Source organism: Rana temporaria, chromosome 2, assembly GCF_905171775.1.
Source record: "Rana temporaria chromosome 2, aRanTem1.1, whole genome shotgun sequence".
Classification (NCBI taxonomy): Eukaryota; Metazoa; Chordata; class Amphibia; order Anura; family Ranidae; genus Rana; species Rana temporaria.
In genome coordinates, this window is record NC_053490.1 from 66,225,462 (window position 1) to 66,248,052 (window position 22,591).

Below are 22,591 nucleotides of genomic sequence, written 5' to 3' on the forward strand. Positions count from 1 at the left end.
GGACTTTTTAATGCAAAACGGTGCTATTTTTTTTTTTTTTGGTTCAATATACTTCAATGGAGAAGCTGCAGAAAAGCATGTAATGTGTTTTTGCGGCAATTTGTGTTTTGTAATCTGCCCAACAACAAATTGACCCAAAAAAAATTAAAAATGCAAATTTTTTTTTTAAGGCTATTATCCGATTAATCAATTAATAGAAACAATAATCGGCCAACTAATCTATTATACAAATAATCGTTCTTGCAGACCTAATTAACATCATTAAAAAATAGGATTTTATGCTCACCGTAAAATCTCTTTCTCTGAGTTCATGGATGGACACAGCCTTAATCTTGACAACGTGGGAAATAGCCTATCTTTAGGAGTGACTAGGCAGAAAGAGTTAACAACTTCAAAGCCGAACCGCCCCGCCCAGGGTGCGGTCCCACTGACTATATCCCCTCAGCCTGCACCAAGCAATTCAGTTCGTAGCAAGCAGTACAGACAAAGAGGGGTGGATGCTGTGTCCATCCATGAACTCAGAGAAAGAGATTTTACGGTGAGCATAAAATCCTATTTTCTCTTCCGTTCATGGATGGACACAGCCTTAATCTTGACAACGTGGGACGTCCCAAAGCAGTGTAAAAATGAGGGGTGGGAAGCATAAAATTAAACTTCACCCCAAAACAAAACAGAGCTCCTCAACTGCAAAACTTTTCGGCCGAAGAAGCATCCGAAGATGCACTCACATCAACTTGTAAAGTTTAGTGAAAGTGTGACCGGGTGACCAGGTCGCCGCCTTACACACACCTGGGAAATAGACACTTGATGTCAGAAAGCCCAAGAGGCAGCATTGCCCTGGTCGAATGCATCGTGATAGGGAGGCGCCCGACCCTTTATGGCGTAAGCCTGATCACCTCGAAATGGTGGCCGTTGAGACTGCTGGGCCCTTCTTGGGACCAGCCACCGAAACAAACAGGGAGTCTGAACTCCGGAACGGAGCAGTAACAGACAAGTATATTCTCGGAGCTCGGACAGCGTCCAAGGAATGCCACGTCGTCTCCTTAGGATTCGACAGGTGAGGACACAAGTATGGCACTATAATGTCTTCCTTGAGATGGAAGGTCGAAATGACCTTAGGAAGAATTTAAGGCTGTGAACGCAGCACCATCTTATCCTTGTTATCCTTCATGACAAGGCTGCCAGCTCAGAAACCATCTTAGCTGACATAAGAGCCACCAAAAGGACCACTTTCCGAGAAAGTGTCAACAAGGGAACTTCCCTAATGTTCTCAAACGGTGGTTCTGAGGCACCTAGAGGTCATGGCGGTAAATATATATAAAAAGTGATAAGCGCTAAAGTATTAGTGAAATACACATAAGAGCTAAATAATAGCCAAAACACTGTGCACATATATGTGATGCAGTAAGCTGACAAGCCTAAAGGTGGAGATGGAACTCCCCACATATGTGACAAATGAAATATATAACACTGAGCAATTAAAGAGAGTCTATTGATGTAATAATAAAGTGGAGCAGATGGAGTGGATGAATCTTCTAAACATGATGAGCATATCCAATGATTAGTCTCATATTGCCCTTACCTTCAAATTATGGTATATGCGCAAATAGGGCAAATGGTTCCTTCTCCTACTGTTTCAGCGCCGCTCCTTAGTGATGTATCCTTCTAGTGTCATGGGATGACACAGATAATCCTGGGATCTATATGTCTCGTGGATAGGAGCCAAAGCGTGGGGTAAGAGAAATAATGCCACAATAGTGAAGATCGAGCCAAGGGACGTCTGCTACTAGCCGCACTAGATCGGCGTACCAAGGGCGCCGAGGCCAATCTGGAGCAATTAGGATCATAGGAATCCCCTCTGCCTCCACTCTGCGAAGCAGAAGCAGCAGGAGCTTTAGAGGAAGGAAGGCATAGATTAGCCGGTACTGACTCCACGGCGCCACTAACGCATATGTCGTGTCCTCCCATGGGTCTCCTGACCTGGCCACAAACCTCAATACCTTCCGATTGAGTCGAGTCGCCAGCAGATCTACGTCTGGCGTGCCCCATCTTGGGCAAAGGAGCTGAAACACCTCTGGGTGCAGAGGCCATTCTCCTTGGTCCAGCATCTGGCGACTCAGGTAGTCCGCCTGCCAGTTTTCCACACCCGGAATGTATATGGCTGACAGGGCCGGTATATGCTCCTTTCTGCCCACCTTAGAATGTGAGCGACTTCTGATGCTGCAGCCGAGTTTCTTGTTCCTCCTTGATGGTTGGCATATGTCACTGCCGTGGCGTTGTCCGACTGGATCCTGACTGGACACCCTTGTAGCCTCTAAAACCATGTGGAGAGGCACAGCCTGATCGCCCGAAGTTCCAGGCCCTTGATTGGCAAATGGGAATCTCTGAAGACCAGCGACCTTGGGTCGACTGAACCCCCCAGACTCCGCCCCCCAACCGGTAAGGCTGGCGTTCGTCGTGATTACTATTCAGTGATAAGGAAGGAACGACTTCCCGGACAGAAGTACCGGTGAGGTCAGCCACCACACAAAGGAGGCCCTGACCAAGTGGCTCACCCTGATTTGATAATCCAGGGATGATGGGTGCTTGTCCCATCTGGACAGAATTTCCTTCTGTAGTACTCGCGTGTGAGATTGCGCCTATGATACTGCCTCGAAGGAGGCTACCATGAGGCTGGGACTCGAATGATGACCCTTCTGGAATGTCAGCTACCGTACCACAGCCCAAAGGGTCTGCAACTTTTCCACAGGGAAGAAAACCTTTTGCCTCTGAGGAGTCCAGACTCAATCCCAGATATACTAGGTGTTAAGTCGGTACCATTACTGACTTCTGAATGTTCAGTAGCCACCCAAAGTATCTGAGGGTCTGACCTGTTATAGACATGATCACCTCTAATTCTGAGGCTGAAGCGGCCCTCAGAAGCAGGTCGTCCAAGTAGCCCACGATAGCGATGCCACGTTGTCTTAGTAGGGCGAGAATTGGGGCAAGTACCCTGGTGAACACCCTTGGTGCCGATGCCAGGCCAAAGGGGAGAGCCACAAATTGATAGTGGTCTTCCCCGACCGCAAAGCGCAGAAGTCTCTGCTGCTTTGTGCATATGGGGACATGTAAATAGGCATCCCTGATGTCCAAGGATGCCAGAAGGTCCCCCGGTTGGTGGGCAGTGACGACAGAGCGAACCGATTCCATCCGGAATCGTTGTACCTTCACAAAGTAATTGAGGGGCCTGAGGTCCAGAATTGGGCGAACGCCCTCCTTCTTTGGTACTATGAACAGATTGGAGTAAAACCCCTGAAACCGATCCTGTACTGGGACAGGAATAACCACCCCGCGTTTCAGCAGGTCTTGAACTGCCCCAAATAGGGCTTCCCGACGAGTCGGTTGTAGCTGGCGGTTGGAGGGAAAAAAATCTGTTTGGTGGGCAAGATAGAAGTTCTAAATTATGTGAAAATGCGAAGGGAGAAGGAGGACAAATCCAGTGGCTATCAAAAAAGCAATAATTTGGGGCCTTTTACTGTGCGGGGTCTGGTGAGTGTTCAATCCAGCAGTTGGTGATGGTGGCACGTGTTTATCGGGTGGAAGAAACTGTTGCACCTTTAATAACCTATTTTCAAATATCGAGTGTAAGGAGCACTACCAGCAGTGGACATTTTTGTTCATATTGAAATGCATTGCGAATTACATTTTTTCTTTGCTGTTCCATATTGATAATTGTTTGTTTCATATTGAAATTTTTGAAGGTTTTTTTTTTTTTTTTTTTTTCACATTGCACGTCCTTTTGGAGCACCGCTAGCAGTGGACTTTTCACTATTGGAACACTTTGTGAATTGATTTTTTCTTTGCTGTTCCATATTGACAATTGTTTGCTGTTTTATATTGAAATTCCTAGTATTTTGCATATTGCACATCTAAGGCCCCATACACACGAGAGGATTTATCCGCGGATACGGTCCAGCGGACCGTATCCGCGGATAAATCCTCTCGAGGATTTCAGCAGATTTCTATGCGATGGCGTGTACACACCATCGCATTGAAATCCGCGCGGAAATCCTCTGGCGATGACGCGTCGCGCCGTCGCCGCGATTATGACGCGGCGACGGGCGCGACGCTGTCATATAAGGAATTCCACGCATGCGTCAAATCATTACGACGCGTGCGGGGAATCCCTTTGGACGGATGGATCCGGTGAGTCTGTACAGACGAGCGGATCCATCCGTTGGGATGGATTCCAGCAGATGGATTTGTTCTGCATGTCAGCGAATATCCATCTGCTGGAAATCCATCCCAGGGGAGATTTATCCGTGGATAAATATCCGCTGGCGTGTACACACCATAGGATCTATCCGCAGAAACCCATTTGATGGGATTTATCTGCGGATAGATTCTATGGTGTGTATGGGGCCTAAGGTGTTTTGATAGCATTTATATTCTAATGGTCTTTTGTATTTACACATAGGTTGTACAAATATATATATTTTTTTGATTGTTTATCCATTTAGCATATTTATTAGCAACTTTGCACTTAATCTAGCACGTTATTTGCAGCATATGCACAAATATTAGCACTTAGTCTAATAGTATCTCATAAATGGCATTTTTCAGCGCAGTAACACATTTTTTGCATTTATATATTTCTTACCTCCTTGTTTGGAGGCACATACAGTACCGCAGCAGATCGCTCATATATATATAAAACTCCTTTGCGCGGGTGACATTCACATTACTTTATAAGATATAAGTTCTATCTTGTACCCTGAAGACACTACTTTGCAAACCCACCGGTCGGGGACCTGGGATGTCCACTGGGTAGCGAAGACGTCCCCCCCACCGAGAGATGGGTGGGGGCAAACCTTCATGCGGACGTAGCTTTGTCTGCAGGTTTGTTGAGTTTGCAAAACCAGGGACGTCTCAGTCCCTGAGCAGGCGCTTTATCGGCCTGTGGTCTTTTACCCGGCGGACGAGAAAACCTCTTGTGTGCGGTAAGAAGGGCCCTTGCCTACGGCGTGGCTCCTCCCCCTTTTTGGGCTGTGGGAGCAGTGTGCTCTTACCTCCTGTAGCATCTTTAATTATGTCATCCAGGGAAGTTCCAAAAAGTCTGTCGCCCTTAAAGGGCAAGTCCATCAGGCTTTCTTGGAAGATTGGTTGGTGGACCAAATCTTAACCAAAGTAGACCGCGTAACACCACCGCCTGACCTGAAGCTCTGGCCAGCAGAGGAATAGTGACCAGGCTGATTCACAAATGAGTTTTAGGCCTAGTAGGTCAGCTAGGGCTACCTCGTTCGAGGAAGCCTGATGCTTGTAACCCATAGAGCAGCATCTTTGCCCCTTCCGTGAGTGTCTGAGACACCAGGGCCCCAACTATGGTTGGGCATACCGTCAAACACACTACCGTGTACAGGTTGTGGGTGATCGCCTCAGCCTTCTCGTCCGCAGGGTCTTTGAAGGCAGGAGCCCCCTCCACTGGTATGGTGGAGCTTGTTTAATCTGGACACAGGAGGGTCCACTTTCGGGGGCGAGGTCCATCTTTTCAAGAAACTCTCTTCAAGAGGGTTCTTGGTCCGCATCTTCAGATACCTCATGGCCAGGGTCATGAGCGCTAGCTGGACCCGGCAACGCATCTGAGTTGTCCCCAGCAGATGGCGGGGCATTTTCTAGCCCCCATTCTCCCACGTGCTGCTTCCACCTTGGCTACGAAGGCATCTAGAATTGCCGCCTAGCATCCACCGATAAATCGGGTGGAGTGGCATCAATTGCCAGCTCAGGTGTCTCGGGGGGAAAAAGCGTCTGCTTCTGATGCCCTGCTGTCCACACACCTGACACAGGGACCCCCAAACAAGTATCCCAACACTCCTGGCTGCAGCATAGACGAGGGGTTCCCCCCAGAGGACTCACCACCCAGGAATCGTAGTAGATGGTTTAGATAGCAGAGCTGCTGCCTGCAGAGTGTGTCTGTCGATCTGTGCTCTCCAAAGCTGGGATCAAAGGCTGTTTGTGGGGCTGCGATTTTTGTCAGTCTTTCTGTTCATCTGCCGTTTTTAAAATGGTCTGATCCATGGAACAATGGCCGCTGATCTGACACTAGAGGCCAACAGGGCAGAAAACCATGGTGCAGCAGAGTAATGCAGCAGTCAGTACACCTCAGCAGAAATCGCCAGAAAAACGCGGCTACAAGAAGATGGCCGCCAGTGAGAAAAGAAATACAGCATGGACACACAGAAAAGCAGAATATCTTATGCAGCTTTCTACCTTGTGTTAGTAGAAATACAGCATGGATACACCAAACATGGCCACCGACAGCAGGGAGCAGGACACACAGGTAAACAGAATCTCTTATGCAGCTTTATACACTGATTCAGTGACTTATGGTTCCCCAAGTGAAGCTCCCCAGAGAAACCCCTGCCCAGCAGCTAGCTCAGAGAGCCTAGGAGGAGGAGGGGGGGAGGGGAGAAGGAGGAGGGGGGAGGGGAGAAGGGCGATAAGGCCCTTTACTCACCTCTCCAAGGATGCCCAGCTCTGTCTTTTTGCTAAAGCAAGGTAGTAGCTACTTACCCTTCCTGTGGGTTTATGCTGGAAGCATCCTAGACAGCACATCTACCGCATGGTAACGGAGGTGGCTGTCAGCCAGGCTACTGTGACTCAGCCCTGTAGACCGGTCCGATGCAAGCCCTGTAGCTTATAGCTCACCGGCCACCCGTAGAGCGATGGGCATGCCGTGGACGACCCAGCGCGCAGCTATATTCGGCACACGCTCAATGGCCGAAACTGGGAAGAATACAAGGATCTGGGATCCAGCCTGTCGCCCAGTCGGCAGTTGATCGAAGCACATTTAACGCATGGTAACGGAGGTGGCTGTCGGCCAGGCTACTGCGACTCGGCCCTGTAGAGCAGTCCGATGCAAGCCCTGGAGCGTATAGCTCACCGGCCACCCGCAGAGCGACAGGGATGTCGTGGACGACCCAGCGCGCAGCTATGGCCGGCACACACTCGATGGCCAAAACTGGGAAGAATACAAGGATCTGGGATCCAGCCTGTCGCCCAGTCGGCAGTTGATCGAAGCACATTTACCGCATGGTAACAGAGGTGGCTGTCGGCCAGGCTACTGCGACTCGGCCCTGTAGACCAGTCCGATGCAAGCCCTGGAGTGTATAGCTCACCGGCCACCCGTAGAGCGACAGGGATGTCGTGGACGACCCAGCGCGCAGTTATGGCCGGCACACGCTCGATGGCCGAAACTGGGAAGAATACAAGGATCTGGGATCCAGCCTGTCGCCCAGTCGGCAGTTGATCGAAGATCGCAGGAAAAACTTAAATACATAAATAAATAATAAAAAAAAATACATTTGAATTAAAAGCCTCCAAGCCTTGGGCCAGAAAGAAGCCATGTCTTCTCCTAGCACTAGGCAGAAAAAAACTGAATTGCTTGGTGCAGGCTTAGAGGATATAGTCAGTGGGACCGCACCCTGGGCGGGGCGGTTTGGCTTTGAAGTTGTTAACTTTTTCTGCCTAGTAACTCCTAAAGATAGGCTATTTCCCACGTTGTCAAGATTAAGGCTGTGTCCATCCATGAACGGAAGAGAAATTTACCGTATTTATCGGCATATACCGCACACTTTTTTGCCCTGAAAATCAGGGCAAAATCGTGGGTGCGCGGTATACACCGATACCCGCGCCAAGTTTTGAATACTGCGCCGACATATACCGAGCGCAGTACACTCGGGTATAGTCGGGCAGTCTCGGCACCTTCCGCGCTCACGTCCTGGACGTACAGGACGTCAGCGCGGGTAGCCGAGCATTGCCAACAATACACGAGTGTACTGCGCTCTGTATATGTCGGCACAGTATTCAAACTCGGCGCGGGAAACAAACGGGGTGGACGCGAGGACGCCGCAGAAGGACGCCGGACCCGCCGAAGAGGACACCGGACCCGCCGCAGAAGGACGCCGGACCCGCCGAAGAGGACACCCGAAGCCGCAGACGAACGCCGGACCCGACGAGGCCGCCGATGGACGCCGCGCAAGACACCAAAACTGTAAGTACAAAAAAAACTTTTTTTCTACAGGATTCGGGTCAACTTTGGGGGTGCACGGTATACGCGGGAGTGCGTTATACCGCGATAAATACGGTACTTGCATGGTTTGTATGGGAAATTTCTACTGATTAGTCAATAGCCTCTACTATGCAACTTCACCTTTGTGGCAGAGTAATTTAAGAGCAGGCAGCAAAGTCATCAACTCTTTAACTGGCAACCAGTACCACGCTACAATGACATCTGTATGTCCTCAATTTGTCCTAGTATTTAGTGTGTATCTGTATGACTGTGGTTGAAGCACCAGGCTGTAACCTCTTTGGAAGGCAAGGATTGATGTACACCAACCTGCATAAAACATCTGTGCTCCATAAATACAGAAAACTGAATAAACTATATTAATTTAGCTTATTTCCATAGGTGTGTGTAATGCTGGCATGGTTGCACAAAGCTGTCTTCATGGTTTCCAAAGATCATTTTGTGCTATAATCCCCTAAGAAGGGCAAGCAGAATTATGCACTTTATCAAAAAACACTTGTAATACCAGCAAAAGTAATATAGCCCCTACAAATTTCCTTCATGGCAAATACAAAAGTAAGCATTTACTATATTGGGATCTTTTAATAACAAGCAAAGCACAAAATCTCTGTTTTGCACAATAAAACAAAAGGTAAAACACTTACTGATAGAGAGCGAACACGTTATTTCTGGGGTACGAGGACCACTGGAATCTGTGCTGATGCTTGATGTACTGTAGTTAAAAGAAATGAAGATGAACACATGAGGTAGGGCAGTGTTAATACTTAAAGTGGAACCAAGACCTCTTTCATACTTTTTGCTTTTGCCGTGTATTTCCAGCGTGACAAAGGCACATGAAGACTTTTCCTATGTAACTGTTCACATTGCACGTTCGCAGCACTTTGAAAAATCCTTCATGCTGCATCTTTGCTGCAGTTTTTCAAAAGCACATCAAAAAAATTACCACCCATTGTAAGTCAATGGGAAACCAGTGCATCAGTGTGAAACGGCCCAAAAAAGAAAACTTTTTTTATTTTTGATGGAGTGGAGAACACCTTTTCCCCTATAAATAAGAAAGAAAAAAAACACACCACATCTTTTCCCCTGTTACCCTTTGTTCACACCTATGCGTTTTTTAGTGCATTTTGCAGTTTGCAAAAATGCACTACAGTCCATTTAACATTCCTGTGGTACAAGTTCACATCTATGGGTTTTGGGGCTGGTGCATTTTTGCAAAGGGTCGGGAACTTTTTTCCCACGATTTGCGGATAATAAACTTCAATGGAACCGCAGCAGAAACGCAAGTGTTGTGTTTGTGATGCGATTTTTTATGTGTTTTGCATTTTTTGTTTTAACGCTGTATATAGCTGGTTGCTAAGTAGGGGGCCGGAAAGCTGGCCACCTTGTCCTTAACAACCTATGAGTCATCAGCTGTCAGCGTGCTTCCCCGCCGGCAAAAAAATGGCCCATACCAGGTCCTTCAGGGCTAGTATGGATTCGGAGGGGACCTACGCACACCAAAAATTTTCAGCTTTCAGCACTCTCGCATTTTCAATGACAATTGCACAGTCATGCTACGCTGTACCCAAATTACATTTTTATAGTTTTGTTCGCACAAATAGAGCTTTCTTTTGGTGGTATTTATTCACGATTTATTTTTTGCGATATAAGCGAACTCTGAAAAAAAAAACCAATATTTTATTTATTCTATTTTAAAAGAAATAAAATCTAATTTTGTCATAAATTTAAGCCAAAATGTATTCTGCTACATGTCTTTGGTAAAAAAAAATCCCGCTAAGTGTATAATAATTGGTTTGTGTGATCACGGACATATTTACACAAATGATCATGTACAGATGTGCGCAGATGATCATGGACATTTGTGTGCAGATAATCATTGGGACATATGATTTTACTGTTACATATGTGGGGGACATGTGTTTTTACTATGTGGAGACATGTGTGTGGGGACATGTGTTTTGGGGACATTGTGTGGTGATATGTGTGTTTTACATTGTGTGTTTACATGTGTGTGTTACTAGGCTGGTGATCAGTGTGTAAAAAGCTGTAAAAAACAGCTTATACACACTGATCACTATCCGGCTGCAGCATTTCGCTCTCCTTACCGACAACTAATATGTGAAGAGAGGAGAGCCAATCGCCTAGCAACCGGCTCTCAGTTTACATCACATTACAGCCGTGATTGGACACAGCTGTCATATGATCAGGAGGGCAAATCACAGTGCCCTCCTGCCGATCTGAGATGTGCCATGTCTGGGTGACACGAGCGCATCAGGGCTGCACGGGCTTGTGCGATCGCCTTCCTTCTGAGGGCCGTTCCTGAATGTCCACTCAGAAGGAGAGAGCGTCCACTCGGCTGTACATATGTAGTGGCTGGGTGGGAAGCAGTTAAAATAAAAATGGCGTGGGGTCCCCCCAAAATCTATACCAGACCCTTATCCAAGCATGCCGCCCGGTAGATCAGGAAAGGGAGGGGGGTGAGCGAGAGCCCCCCTGAACCATACCAGGCCGCATGCCCTCAACATGGGGGGTGGGTGATTTGGGGTGGGGGGCTCTGTGCCCACCCCACTCCAAAGCACCTTGCCCCTAGGTTGATGAGGACAAGGGCCTCTCTCTTCCCAACAACCCTGGCCGGTGGTTGTTGGGATCTGCCAGGCCGCATTTCCTCAACATGGGGGGCCCTCTTGTTAATGGGGGCTTCCAGATTCTGATAAGCCCCCCACCCACAGACACTGTCCAGGGTTGTCAGAGAGAGGCCCTTATCCATATCAACATGGGGACTCAGACCCCCCCGCCCCAAAGCACCCATCCCCCCCATGTTGAGGACATGCAGCCTGGTATGGTTCAGGAGGGGGGGGGCACGTCCCCTCCCTTTCCTGACCTACCGGGCGGCATGCTTGGATAAGGGTCTGGTATGGATTTTGGGGGGACCCTACGCCATTTTGTTTTATTTTGGTGCGGAGGCAAATATCTAAAATTTTAGGCAAATAGCTAAACATGCAATTAAAGGAGAAGTATAGCCAAAGCTCAGACTCTCAGTGAGCCGCTGAGAGCCTGATTCAGCTGCTCCTCCCCTCCAGAGCTCAGCTCTTTAATGAGCCAGAAGGGAGCAGAGCAGAAAGCTGTGACTGTCAGTCACCAGCTCTCTGCTCGGGGAGCTGTCAGAACCAAGCAACGGGCAGTGTCCGCTCGCTCGGTTCTCAGTGCAGAGGTGCTGGGGGACAGATGCAGCATCGGACTCATGCTGCATCCACCTAGGAAGGTATTAATCTAAAAAGAAGCTCAGACCCACTTTTCTTTTAAAGTACATATACCGTTAAACCTTGGATTGCGAGCATAATTGGTTCCGGAAACATGCTTGTAATCCAAAGCACTCGTATATCAAAGCATATTTATCCATAAGAAATAATCGAAACTATATATAAGGCACTGCTGTACATTGCCTGATTGGATTCTGGCCAGGTGACTTCACAGCTGAGAGATCCAGCACTGGAGAGACAAACAAACTGCTCACAGTTTAAAAGCGTTTTTGGGACGACAAGTGTCCCCAACGACCAAGTCTCCTGAACCCCAGCCCAACAGGCTGGCATCTCCCATGGGAACCTCCCAAATTTTTTAACAGAAAAAGCTTTCCTGACTGATATGAAATTCACCAAGCCAGGTAAGGTCTTGTCTTGCTGATCAGATGCATGGAGCAGACCAGAAATTAAGTTAATCCCACAAGGCCAAAATGTTAAGTTGCACCAGCCTAAATGAAAATGGACATATAGCACCATCTTAAAAAAGGCCACCATAAGACCTAGGATGCTCATGCAGAAGCAATTTGAGGGCTGGCTCAGGAACTGAAGAATCGGAGCATAAGTCTGGTGGGACAGGAGTTTGTCTCCAGGCAGGAGGACCCTAGACTGGGTTGAGTCCAATATAAGGCTTAAAGCGAGAAGTCCATTCCAACGATGACTTTAGGAAATTGAGGAGCCATTCAAATCTCTGAAGAGTTTGCACCACCTGCTGGACACTGGATGACAGGACCTGCTGAGTTTGAAGCAGGGCAAGGACCGTGTCTAGCACCTTGGTGAATATGCGGGGACTATGGACAGGCCAAAGAGAAGGGCAACAAACTGGTAGTGGAGACTGCCCACTGTAAACCACAGATAGCATTGAAGATGTGGGAAAATAGGGATGTTTAGGTAAACATTCACAGAGACCAGTTGATCTCCCGGCAGAAGAAAATCTCATCAGCCTTACAGATTCCATGCAATACTTCTGAGACCTTAGAGAGAGGTTGAGGTTCTTGAGATCCAGAACAGAACAGTTTCCTCAATCTGGAACAGGAACAGTGTACAGTTTGGAGTAAAACCCTTGAAAATGCTCCAAATCCAGAAAGAGGGCAATGACATCCTGTGCAAGAAGCTGCTAAACAGAAGCACATACTTCCACCACATACTTGGCACATTTGAGAACATGAAGAAGGGAGAAGACATGTATGCCATTTTCCTTCAAATGGCATACTCAAGGAATTTCTTACACGGAAGTTCCTCTAATCAGCATTTTAAAAAGAGGATGCTCTGCATGTGAACAAACAGGATGCCAATGTCTGCCATGCCATCTGAGCAGTAGTGTGGACCCACAGGCAAAAGATCCAGGTGGTGGTGGACTGAGGGATTCATTAAAATGGAATCAGGGTCACAGGCCAAGCAATTTTCCACACAGCCAGGGTCTGATAAACTGCCATGGATGTGACAGCAGGATGCATAGCAGAACCAGTGGGGCGAACATGGCCTTAAATGGCCTTAAAGAAGCTTCTAACCCCTTGTCCACGAGTGCTTAAAAACATGAAGATGGCAGTTAAGTTTTGTTAAGGTAAAAAACGGCTGAGTCCACTAAAGGAACAGACCATTTTTCCAGAAACAACTCCTTAATAGAATATGGATAAAGCAATGAGTTTGGGAAATGCATAAATCATTTCAGGGTTAGGCCAGTCACTGTATAAAACAGGCTCTAGGAGAGAGAGTGAACAGTCCTAGAAGGGCTGGGCATTTGCAGGGAGCCCATGCTAGCCCACACTAGAAACCTAGAGTGATCTGACCCAGGCATACCACTCTAGGTTTGTAGAGTGGTCTGACCCAAGGTAGAAGTGTACCTCGACAATAAGGACTGAAATGGTATCCTTTACTTCTGGATATATCTCATTAGAGAACACCTCCTCTAATTCTGAGTAAGTAGATGACTCTTCACCTTCCTCCTACTCATCTTCCTTCTCAGGCTTTGCAGCAGCCGCAAGAAAAAAGTCAGAGACTGACCCTGGAGAGGAGAAGGCCAAAGGAGGCCAGAGAATCAGAACTGGTGAGAGCAGGACCCTGTGTAGAGAGACCATAACCCTCACCAAAATTGTAAGTGGAGCCTTCTAACCTATCGCTACCTTTGTGATCTATCGTGCACAGAGCTCAGTGTCCACAAAATGGGTATTTACAACCTCCATGAATGCTATGAGAAGAGGAAAATCCTTCTGTGCTAGACCCTGTAGGCTGTTGGTGTGTCCAATGATCGCTGTGCTGTTTGTGTAAGAGTTAGGAGACAGTGATGCTGACTAGAGAAAACTGTACCCAGTATAAGCCCAAAATTGCACATGCACAGACAGTATGCCTGGGAGTCCAGATCTGCAATAAACAGTGGCAAATTTGAATAAAAGTGTCGCAGTCTGTACTTTCAAGGCCCATTGTGATTGGAGCTGGCACACTGGGGATCAGTTTTAAAGAGGTTGAGTCGTATTTACTGTAGCAGAGCTCCAAAGTATTGTAACAGGGTTAACTGGCGAAAGCCCCAATTTTGGCTTTGGCCTCCTGGATAGGCATTGCCTCAAAGGAATCATCAAAAACAGGGCTCCACCTGCTGATGGACCATGACTCTGGGCTGTAAAGCATCCTGTAGCTAACTTGAAGCAATGCACATTGTGCCAAAATTAGTGCTTACCTAAGATCCAGTGCCTGAAGGCACAATACAGGCTGAGCATCTTCCAGGCAGGATCTAGGTTCAGGCCCCCAAGGCTCAGTTAACTCATCCAGAAAACTACACACGAAAGTCACAATGGCTGTGGAGCAGCTACAACTTGATAAAAGACTCCCAGTAAACCTCAGTAAAAAGGTGGAAGTAGAAGTGAGTTTACACAGGAGAGACAATATACATCACCTAAGAACAGTAGCAAAAAAAAAAATTGACGGGATTTGCCTGCAGCTTTTCTACCAGAGTCCAATCACCTAAAAGGACTAGACATGACCATAGCATGTGTCCTGCACTGTACCAACAAAGTTTTTTTTTAAAGTTCTGCTTTAATTGTGACATTTTTTACTATCTAAACTAAAGTAATAATAACAATAAAAAATTAAATAAAAAACACAAAACTAAAGATAGTAGGAGTTTGTCTCCAGGCAGAAGGACCCTAGACTGGGTTGAGTCCAATATAAGGCTTAAAGCAAGGAGTCCGTTCCAACGATGACTGAAGCCTCGTACACACGACCGAGAAACTCGACGGGCGAAACACATCGTTTTGCTCGTCGAGTTCCTTGTTAGGCTGTCGAGGATCTCGGCGAGCCAAATTTCTCCATTCCCGTCGAAGAAAAAGAAGACATGCTCTCTTTTTGGCTCGACGGGATCCTCGACAGTTTCCTCGTCGAAAAATGTACACACGACCGGTTTCCTCGCCAAAAAAAAAATCCCAGCAAGTTTCTTGCTGGTTTTTGCCGAGAAACTCCGTTGTGTGTATGAGGCTTTAGAGACATCTAAGTCATCTTAGGGTCTTGAGCCAGCGAGGAGTCCGTTCCAATGATTTACACGTATGTGCTCTCTGAAGTGATTTGGAAGATTGCACTACCTTGGAAAACCCACCAATCAGATGATTGCAGAAATTATAATATGGTTTACAGCCAAACTGGATTTTTCATAGCTATCACATCAATAAGCTTGCACAGTACATGTAACACTATTATGTGACACACTGCATGAGGACTATAATGCCTGGTTGACAGTATCATGGGTCTGCAGGCCACGTTTGCACAGCCACTGCAGCCAATTCATTTGAATGGGCTGCTGTGCCTGCATTTCATGCAGGAAAAAGGTTCCTGCACAATTTTCAAGACATGAGGCTGGGAAATCGCATAGTGCTTTTGCACCATGCGATTTCCCAGCGGTTCCTGTACCCGTTTTGGCTGTAGGTGCAGGAACAGATGTGATTCCCGCACCAGTAACCACCCACATAAGTGTTAACCAGGCCTTATCAAACAATTTTTCTTTTTACATTTTTTGAAATGTTAACAAAATAAAGAGAAGAAAATGTTTTCCTTTTTTGCTGTTAGAATTTTTTGTGAAGCACTGCTTGCTACACATGCAGTATACAGAGAAGAAACTCCATCATGTGTAGGGTTCAGTAGACCCTAGCATTCCACCAGCTGGCTGTTGGATGTGGTTGATATGAAACAGTATTATGCAATGTTTCATATTGATTTGGCAAAAAAAAAAAAGAAGGTATTTAACAAAAGAAAATCACAGATCTTACCGTTCCCGAGCAGGTGATGGCAGAGTTTTCTGTAATAGAAAAAGTGTAACAGTAATTTTTTTTTCTAATGCTACCAAGGCTATTTAATTATTTTCCTGTTGAATAGACAGCATGCTGATTGACAACATGGAGCACACAGAATCTGGTGCAGCTGTACATAGCAACCAATCAGCCCTCGTTCACATTGCAGGCATGTTTGATATCGTGCGAGTTCACCTGAACTCGCACGATTTCAAAACCGCATTTTATTACGAGTTTGGGGATGATTTGAAAGACATCTGTCACATCAATTTGAACGGTGCCATTGTCGGCAATAGGCTCTGATTTGGTATGCGATTTGGCATGTCAAATCAGCCCGATGTGAACGGGGGCTTAAACCTAGAAGCTGTGGTTACCGTGCACAGCTGCACCACATTCTGTGTGCTACAGGTTTAGTAAATACCCCCCGTCCATGTGTGTACAATGCACATTGTTGAAAAGGGCAGCAGCTATTTTGCCATAGTATTATTTTGTTTTAAATACTCTGAAGGGCTCCACACTACAGTACTGCTTTGTTCCAAACCGTTTATTTCTTACAAAAAAGAAAGGGGATGCAAAAAGAGGAGGATCGGGGCTGCTCTGTGCAAAACTATTGCTCAGAGCAGGTAAGTATAACATGTTTGTTATTTTAAAGAAAAAAAAAATCCAGAAGCTTCTAAACCACTAAGCTTTGCAAAACATGACACAATTTCCTTTTTTTATCTCTGCTCTACTTAGAATGAGGATTCCTGTACCAACTAGGATACTTTCCTTTATTAGTGTGACTTTTTTTGTTAATCGAATATACAGTTATTAACATTGGACATGTTACAGTGTAACAGATATTGACATACTATTGCACTTATTGAACTTTCCTTTACATTTATGACTAATATTGTTTTGGAATGTTTGTTATTTCCTTCTTGTTTATGAAAACGCTCAATAAAAATGCATTGCATAAAAAAAAAATGTTTATACAGTAGTCACTTTAACTTTTCTTACTTGGTCTTGCATACTCTGTTACTTATGCTGTTGAAAGTGTTTTGTTATATCTGTTTGATAACTTCAAAATCACCTGTTGATATTGGAGAAATCTGATAACTTCCTGTGCTTTCTGCCTCCACTGCCTATTATCGGTTACAAAGGGCCAGATTCACAGAATAGATACGACGGCGTATCTCCTGATACACCGTCGTATCTCTTGTCCCATCTATGCGGCTGGTTCATAGAATCAGTTCCGCATAGATAGCCCTAAGATCCGACAGGTGTAATTGACTTACACTGTCGGATCTTAGGATGCAATACTTCGGCCGCTGCTGGGTGGAGTTTGCGTCGTTTTCCTGCGTCGGGTATGCTAATGAGCATTTACGGCGATCCACGACCGTTTTCGCGTTCATTACGTCGTCGCTAGTAATTTTTTCCCGTCTCAAAGTTAGTCATGATTTTACATGCCTTAACTTTACACGAGCCATGTTAAAGTATGGCCGTCGTTTCCGCTTCGAATTTCAAATTTTATTTTTTTGCGTAAGACGTCCGGAAATACGAAACGCCGTAACTCACGTCGCCATTCAAAAAAATGACATCACATCGCGCAAAGCACGGGCGGGAATTTCAAAACTGAGCATGCGCAGTACGTCCGGCGCGGGAGAGCGCCTAATTTAAATGGTACACGCCCCATTTGAATTGGGCAGGCTTGCGCCGGACGTGTTTATGATACACCGCCGCAAGTTTACAGGTAAGTGCTTTGTGGATCAGGCACTTACACTGCAGACTTGCGGCGGTGTAACGTAAACAGGTTACGTTGCGCCGCCGCAATAGTACCTGAATCTGGCCCATAGTTCTTTGTTAGCTTTGAAGGCTACAGAACCTATCCCTTCTATGATACAGAATGAAGCCCAGACTGGGCTGGCTGTATCATCCAAGGTTCCATGCCCTGTAGGGCACATGGCAGCCAGTCACACAATAGTTCACAGTCACTCAACTCAGGAAACAGGCCATGCATGTCTTTTTGCAGTTTATTTGCTTGTTAAAGTTGGGTAGGGTGCGGATGAGCCTTAAGCCTCGTACACACGACCGAGGAACTCGACGGGCGAAACACATCGTTTTGCTTGTCGAGTTCCTTGTTAGGCTGACGAGGAACTCGACAAGGCAAGTTTCTCCATTCCGTCGAGGAAAAAGAAGACATGCTCTCTTTTTGGCTCGACGGGATCCTCGACAGTTTCCTGGTCTAAAAATGTACACACGACCGGTTTCCTCTGCAAAAAAAAAAATCCCAGCAAGTTTCTTGCTGGTTTTTGCCGAGAAACTCGGTCGTGTGTACGAGGCCTGAGGATACTCCGAACTAGTAGATCCTCTGTGGACTTTCTGCACTGCTTTCAGGGACTCTGGCTATGGGTCCCCTAGTTGTAGCTGGAGCTGGGACCCAGATGGCTTCTTCTAATCTCTCGTCCCTCAGGCTGTGTCTTCTTCCATGGAAATAAGAACCCTACTGTTCAAGGCCCCAGTTTTTTTTATGCACACCTAAGCCCCTTGCTGGTCACCATCTTGACCAGGGATAGGTTGAGGCTGCATGAATATTCAGTCCAGGGTTTGCCTCTCCCACCCATTATATTCCAGAACTTACTGGAATGCAGAGGGAAGGAGTTGAACCTACAGCAACAGAACATACAACAATCAAAAGCAATTGAACACCGCTACTCCTTTACAGAAGAGTCATAAACTATATTGGCCAAAAATGTAGAAACCTAATTGTCAGAGATCCAGTGCTGCAAACACCCACTTCCAGGTGTCAGCAAGGAATTCCCGGCCTGTGAGCGCTAATGCGCTCAAAGGCCGGGCGCTAATGATCTTCCCTGAATGGATCTGACGTCTGGTTGCTGCAGCTCCTGTACTTGAAAAGGTTCCCAGCACCTCCGAGAGACTATTTCTGAACCAGCAGGCACCTGCACCCTCTCGTGCCCCTGCATTCCCTGTCATCACCTCCAGGGGGTGCCGGGACCGTGCGAGAGGCCTTCCCCACTTTCTCAGCTCCGCTGTAAGGTACGTGACACAAACTAGGAGGACGCTACAGGAAAAGGAGGGTAGGGTTCTGTGCTTCTGTTGTCAATACAGAAAAGTGATTGAGTTTTTAAGCGTGTTACTGGCAGTATCCCCAAGCTAAAAATAAAGGGAAAAAAAGTTTGCAAAATGCAACCACCACATCTAAAGACTGGTGAGATGAAATGTACACCATTTTTGTTTTAGGGTTTCGATTGACTGTAGTGTTCAAAACATAGTCTGAATGTCTTTTGACCAAATCAAGCTAATTCTGGATATTTGTCTACAATTTTCAATGAGATGGGACAAAAGTCAAATAAGATGTCAGAAATCTGGGCAAATCAAACAACGTACATGACAACAACGTGCAATTAAAAACACTCCATAGATCCAGATATAGGCCCGTAAAATGTATGCACATTTCCACTTCTCATATGAAAGCTGAGTTAGGTCCTACCCTCTTCCAAGCCTTATTCATAGTACACTAAGGCCTCGTACACATGATAGGTTAACCAGAGGACAACGGTCTGAAGGACCGTTGTCATAGGTTAACCTATGAAGCTGAAATAGAAAAAATACTGCGCATACTCTAAAAATGAAATAAAGTGAAACCTGCAACTCAAAAATGTTATACAACATAAACAGCAACAAACAAAAAATGGAGAGTCGCGCTAAAGTGGTTAATACTAAAAAAAAGTGAAAATACACATAAACAAACCACTAATCAATTGCACTAGCTGTGATCAACAAAATGGATTAAATAAGTGGTACAGTTATGGGAGACCACTATAATATAGGGAAAAAGTCCAACAGAATCAAGTGTTGACATTTAAGTAGAATCCCCAGTGAGGAATTGATCCACAAACAGTCCGGAAAAAGTGAAGACAGAACACCTCCACCACGATAACACACTGACTCTTACCAGAGGGAATTGATCTCTAAATTTTAAGAGATCAAACAGAGCATAAACCGATGGGATCCTCAGGATGATGACGCCAACCCAAGCAGCATAAACTGAAGTGTTTCCTCATACAATGCCCCGGTGAAAGGTGTGTGCAGAGAGAAAGGGAACTCGCATAGCGTAAAATCTTAGGGTAATTTTATTAAAATAAACAGATGTACACTTACATCAATGTAGAAATCAAGGAGCGTTTTTAAAAATCAAGCCGGCCGGCTACCAGAACGTGCAGCCCGTATCTTCCGGGTCCGATCACATGATGCGGTGACGTCAGAACGTCGCCTACCAACGTTTCGTCTCGATGGGGACGTGGTCACGGGACCACACGGGACCGCATCTGCGTCGCTGCACTGATTACAAAAAACTAGTCGCTGTAATACTTTTTGCGATTACGGCCTGTGATTTACCTGCAGAAACCTAGGCCGAGATGTCTCTGTAATCGCGGCCAAAATCCGGACTGACAAGTGGGAGTAAAATCGTGCCAGTTCAGCTGAACTCGCATGGCTTCATTCCCGCAGCCCAGTGTGAACCTGGGCTAAAGGTAATTTATTTTCCACATGGGCAGTTTGAATTGCCCAAGTTTGTGATCGGGTTCATTTAAGGGCCCATTCACATTAGAGCGAGAGAAATAATTCTAGCCCTAGACCCTGTAACTTAAAACATACAACCTGTAGAATTTTTTAAATGTCGCCTATGGAGATTTTTAAGGGTAAAAGTTTGACGCCATTCCACGAGCGGGCGCAATTTTGAAGCGTGACATGTTGGGTATTAATTTACTCGGCGTAACATTACCTTTCACAATATAAAAAAAATTGGGCTAACTTTACTGTTGTCTTATTTTTTTGTTCAAAAAAGTGTTTTTTTCCCCAAAAAAGTGCACTTGTAAGACGATCGCTGCCGGGCACACGCAATTGCTCATTACAGAGTGGGAGAGGGGAGAGAAATGCTGATCTTCTGTTCATACAATGTATGAACAGAAGATCAGTAATTTCCCCTAGTGAGGCCACCCCCCCTACAGTTAGAACACACCCAGGGAACATACTTAACCCCTTCCCCGCCCCCTAGTGTTAACCCCTTCACTGCCAGTGGCATTTTTATAGTAATCCAATGTATTTTTATAGCACTGATCGCTATTAAAATATGCCAATGGTCCCAAAAATGTGCCAAAAGTGTCCAAAGTGTCCGCCATAATGTCGCAGTACCGAAAAAAAAAACGCTGATCGCCGCCATTACTAGTAAAAACAAATATTAATAAAAATGCCATAAAAATACCCCCTATTTTGTAAACGCTATAACTTTTGCGCAAACCAATCAATAAACACTTATTGCGATTTTTATAACGAAAAATATGTAGAAGAATACGTATCGGCCTAAACTGAGGAAAAAAAATGTTTTTTTATATATTTTTGGGGATATTTATTATAGCAAAAAGTAAAAAATATAATTTTTTTTCAAAATTGTCGCTCTATTTTTGTTTATAGTGCAAAAACTAAAAACCGCAGAGGTGATCAAATACCACCAAAAGAAAGCTCTATTTGTGGGGAAAAAAGGACGCCAATTTTGTTTGGGAGCCACGTCGCACGCGCAATTATCAGTTAAAGCGACGCAGTGCCGAATCGCAAAAAGTGCTCTGGTCTTTGACCAGCAATATGGTCCGGGGGTTAAGTGGTTAAACTTGTAAACGCTGAGTCCTAAAAACAGGCAAGGTCCTTAAGTGGTTAATGCAGCGCACCACAATGCAAATCGCAGCATGCGAGTTGTTGTGTGGGTGGATTGCCCACTGTTCAAAAAGGAAAAGCACAGCAATACACTGAGCTGTGTTACTGTAATGCAATAATGTGAAATAGAAACAAAATACCGGTATGCATTTCTCAGTACACTAACCAGACAACCAGAACTGTACGCTTTGTAACGATTTGCATTAAAAGCCGAGATGTGAATTGGTCCAAATGTTTCATGATAGAACACTATAAAAAGTACATCAGTAATTTACTTACTTGCAATAATCTAGATGGCGTATCCGTAACAGGCGTATTATCTTTGGTTGAAGATCCTTCTCCTTCTAGAATGAAATGAAAGCAATTAATACATCTTTATCTTTACATCAATAATACAACAGAAAGCTCAGTAATAAAGGTTCATGCATATGGGTGCATTCAACCATAGAGCGTAAACAAATAGGTGAATTTTGGTGCCCGGGATCCGCTGGTGCTGTGTACAGCCAACCATAGCGGCCCGCTTAGAGCTGATGAGTCCTTTCAAAATGAAATAGGGGAAGGGAAAAACATAAAGGCACTCACACTTGCCAACATCCGTAAAATTATTTCGAAGGAAGGGTACTACTCAGGGCAGTGACAGGGCGGACTTTTCAGGCAATAACAAGGACATAGAATTTTTTAGAAAAATATATAAATTTAATTACACAATACAAAAAATAAATTTCAATAAAATATGATGAGAAGAATATGCAGTCAAAAGCAGTGTTTTCAATCGTCTCGCCTACACGTTTCGCCTAGCGGCTTCTTCAGGACGAGTTTTGAGAAAATGTTTTAGACACTAGAGTATTGCTGATTTCAAATCTAGAATGAGATATGAAAGCTTAGTGACATACAAGAGACATGGAAAATTAAAACACTGAAGGTCAATATGCAACAGAGAATCTCAAACAATACCAATTGAGTTGTTGGCCATCCACGTGCGTCAAGGACCAGGTGGAGTAAAAGATATACAGGTGAGATCAGAGGTGGTGAACGCTGAAAGACCAAATAATATGTTGTACTATATATGCTTGCATTGGACGTTAGGCCATGAATTTAAAAATTAATAACATACCTACCCCATTAAAGGGAGAAAAGAAAGTCTCCTAGGGCTAGCAACAAATCATTATGTATCAAAATGCATCAATATATGGGTTCTAGGGGGTGAAAGAAAAAAAGAGGCAAAAGATGAATCAGGGCGTTCATGT

The 22,591-nt window shown here is 45.4% G+C and overlaps 1 protein-coding gene across 6 annotated transcripts in view; it reads right to left on the reverse strand.

The window, feature by feature from the left end:
* LOC120929096 overlaps positions 1-22,591 on the reverse strand; it is a 197,712-nt gene that overhangs the window by 83,612 nt on the left and 91,509 nt on the right. For 5 of the 6 annotated variants that reach the window (XM_040340309.1, XM_040340308.1, XM_040340306.1 and 2 more), the window contains 3 exons: positions 21,624-21,688; positions 15,615-15,643; positions 8,710-8,777 (listed from right to left, as the gene is read on the reverse strand). In XM_040340309.1, coding sequence (XP_040196243.1) covers positions 8,710-8,777; positions 15,615-15,643; positions 21,624-21,688 — 162 coding nt within the window. The remainder of the gene's footprint in view (positions 1-8,709; positions 8,778-15,614; positions 15,644-21,623; positions 21,689-22,591) is intronic. The other variant, XM_040340307.1, reaches the window with a different exon arrangement.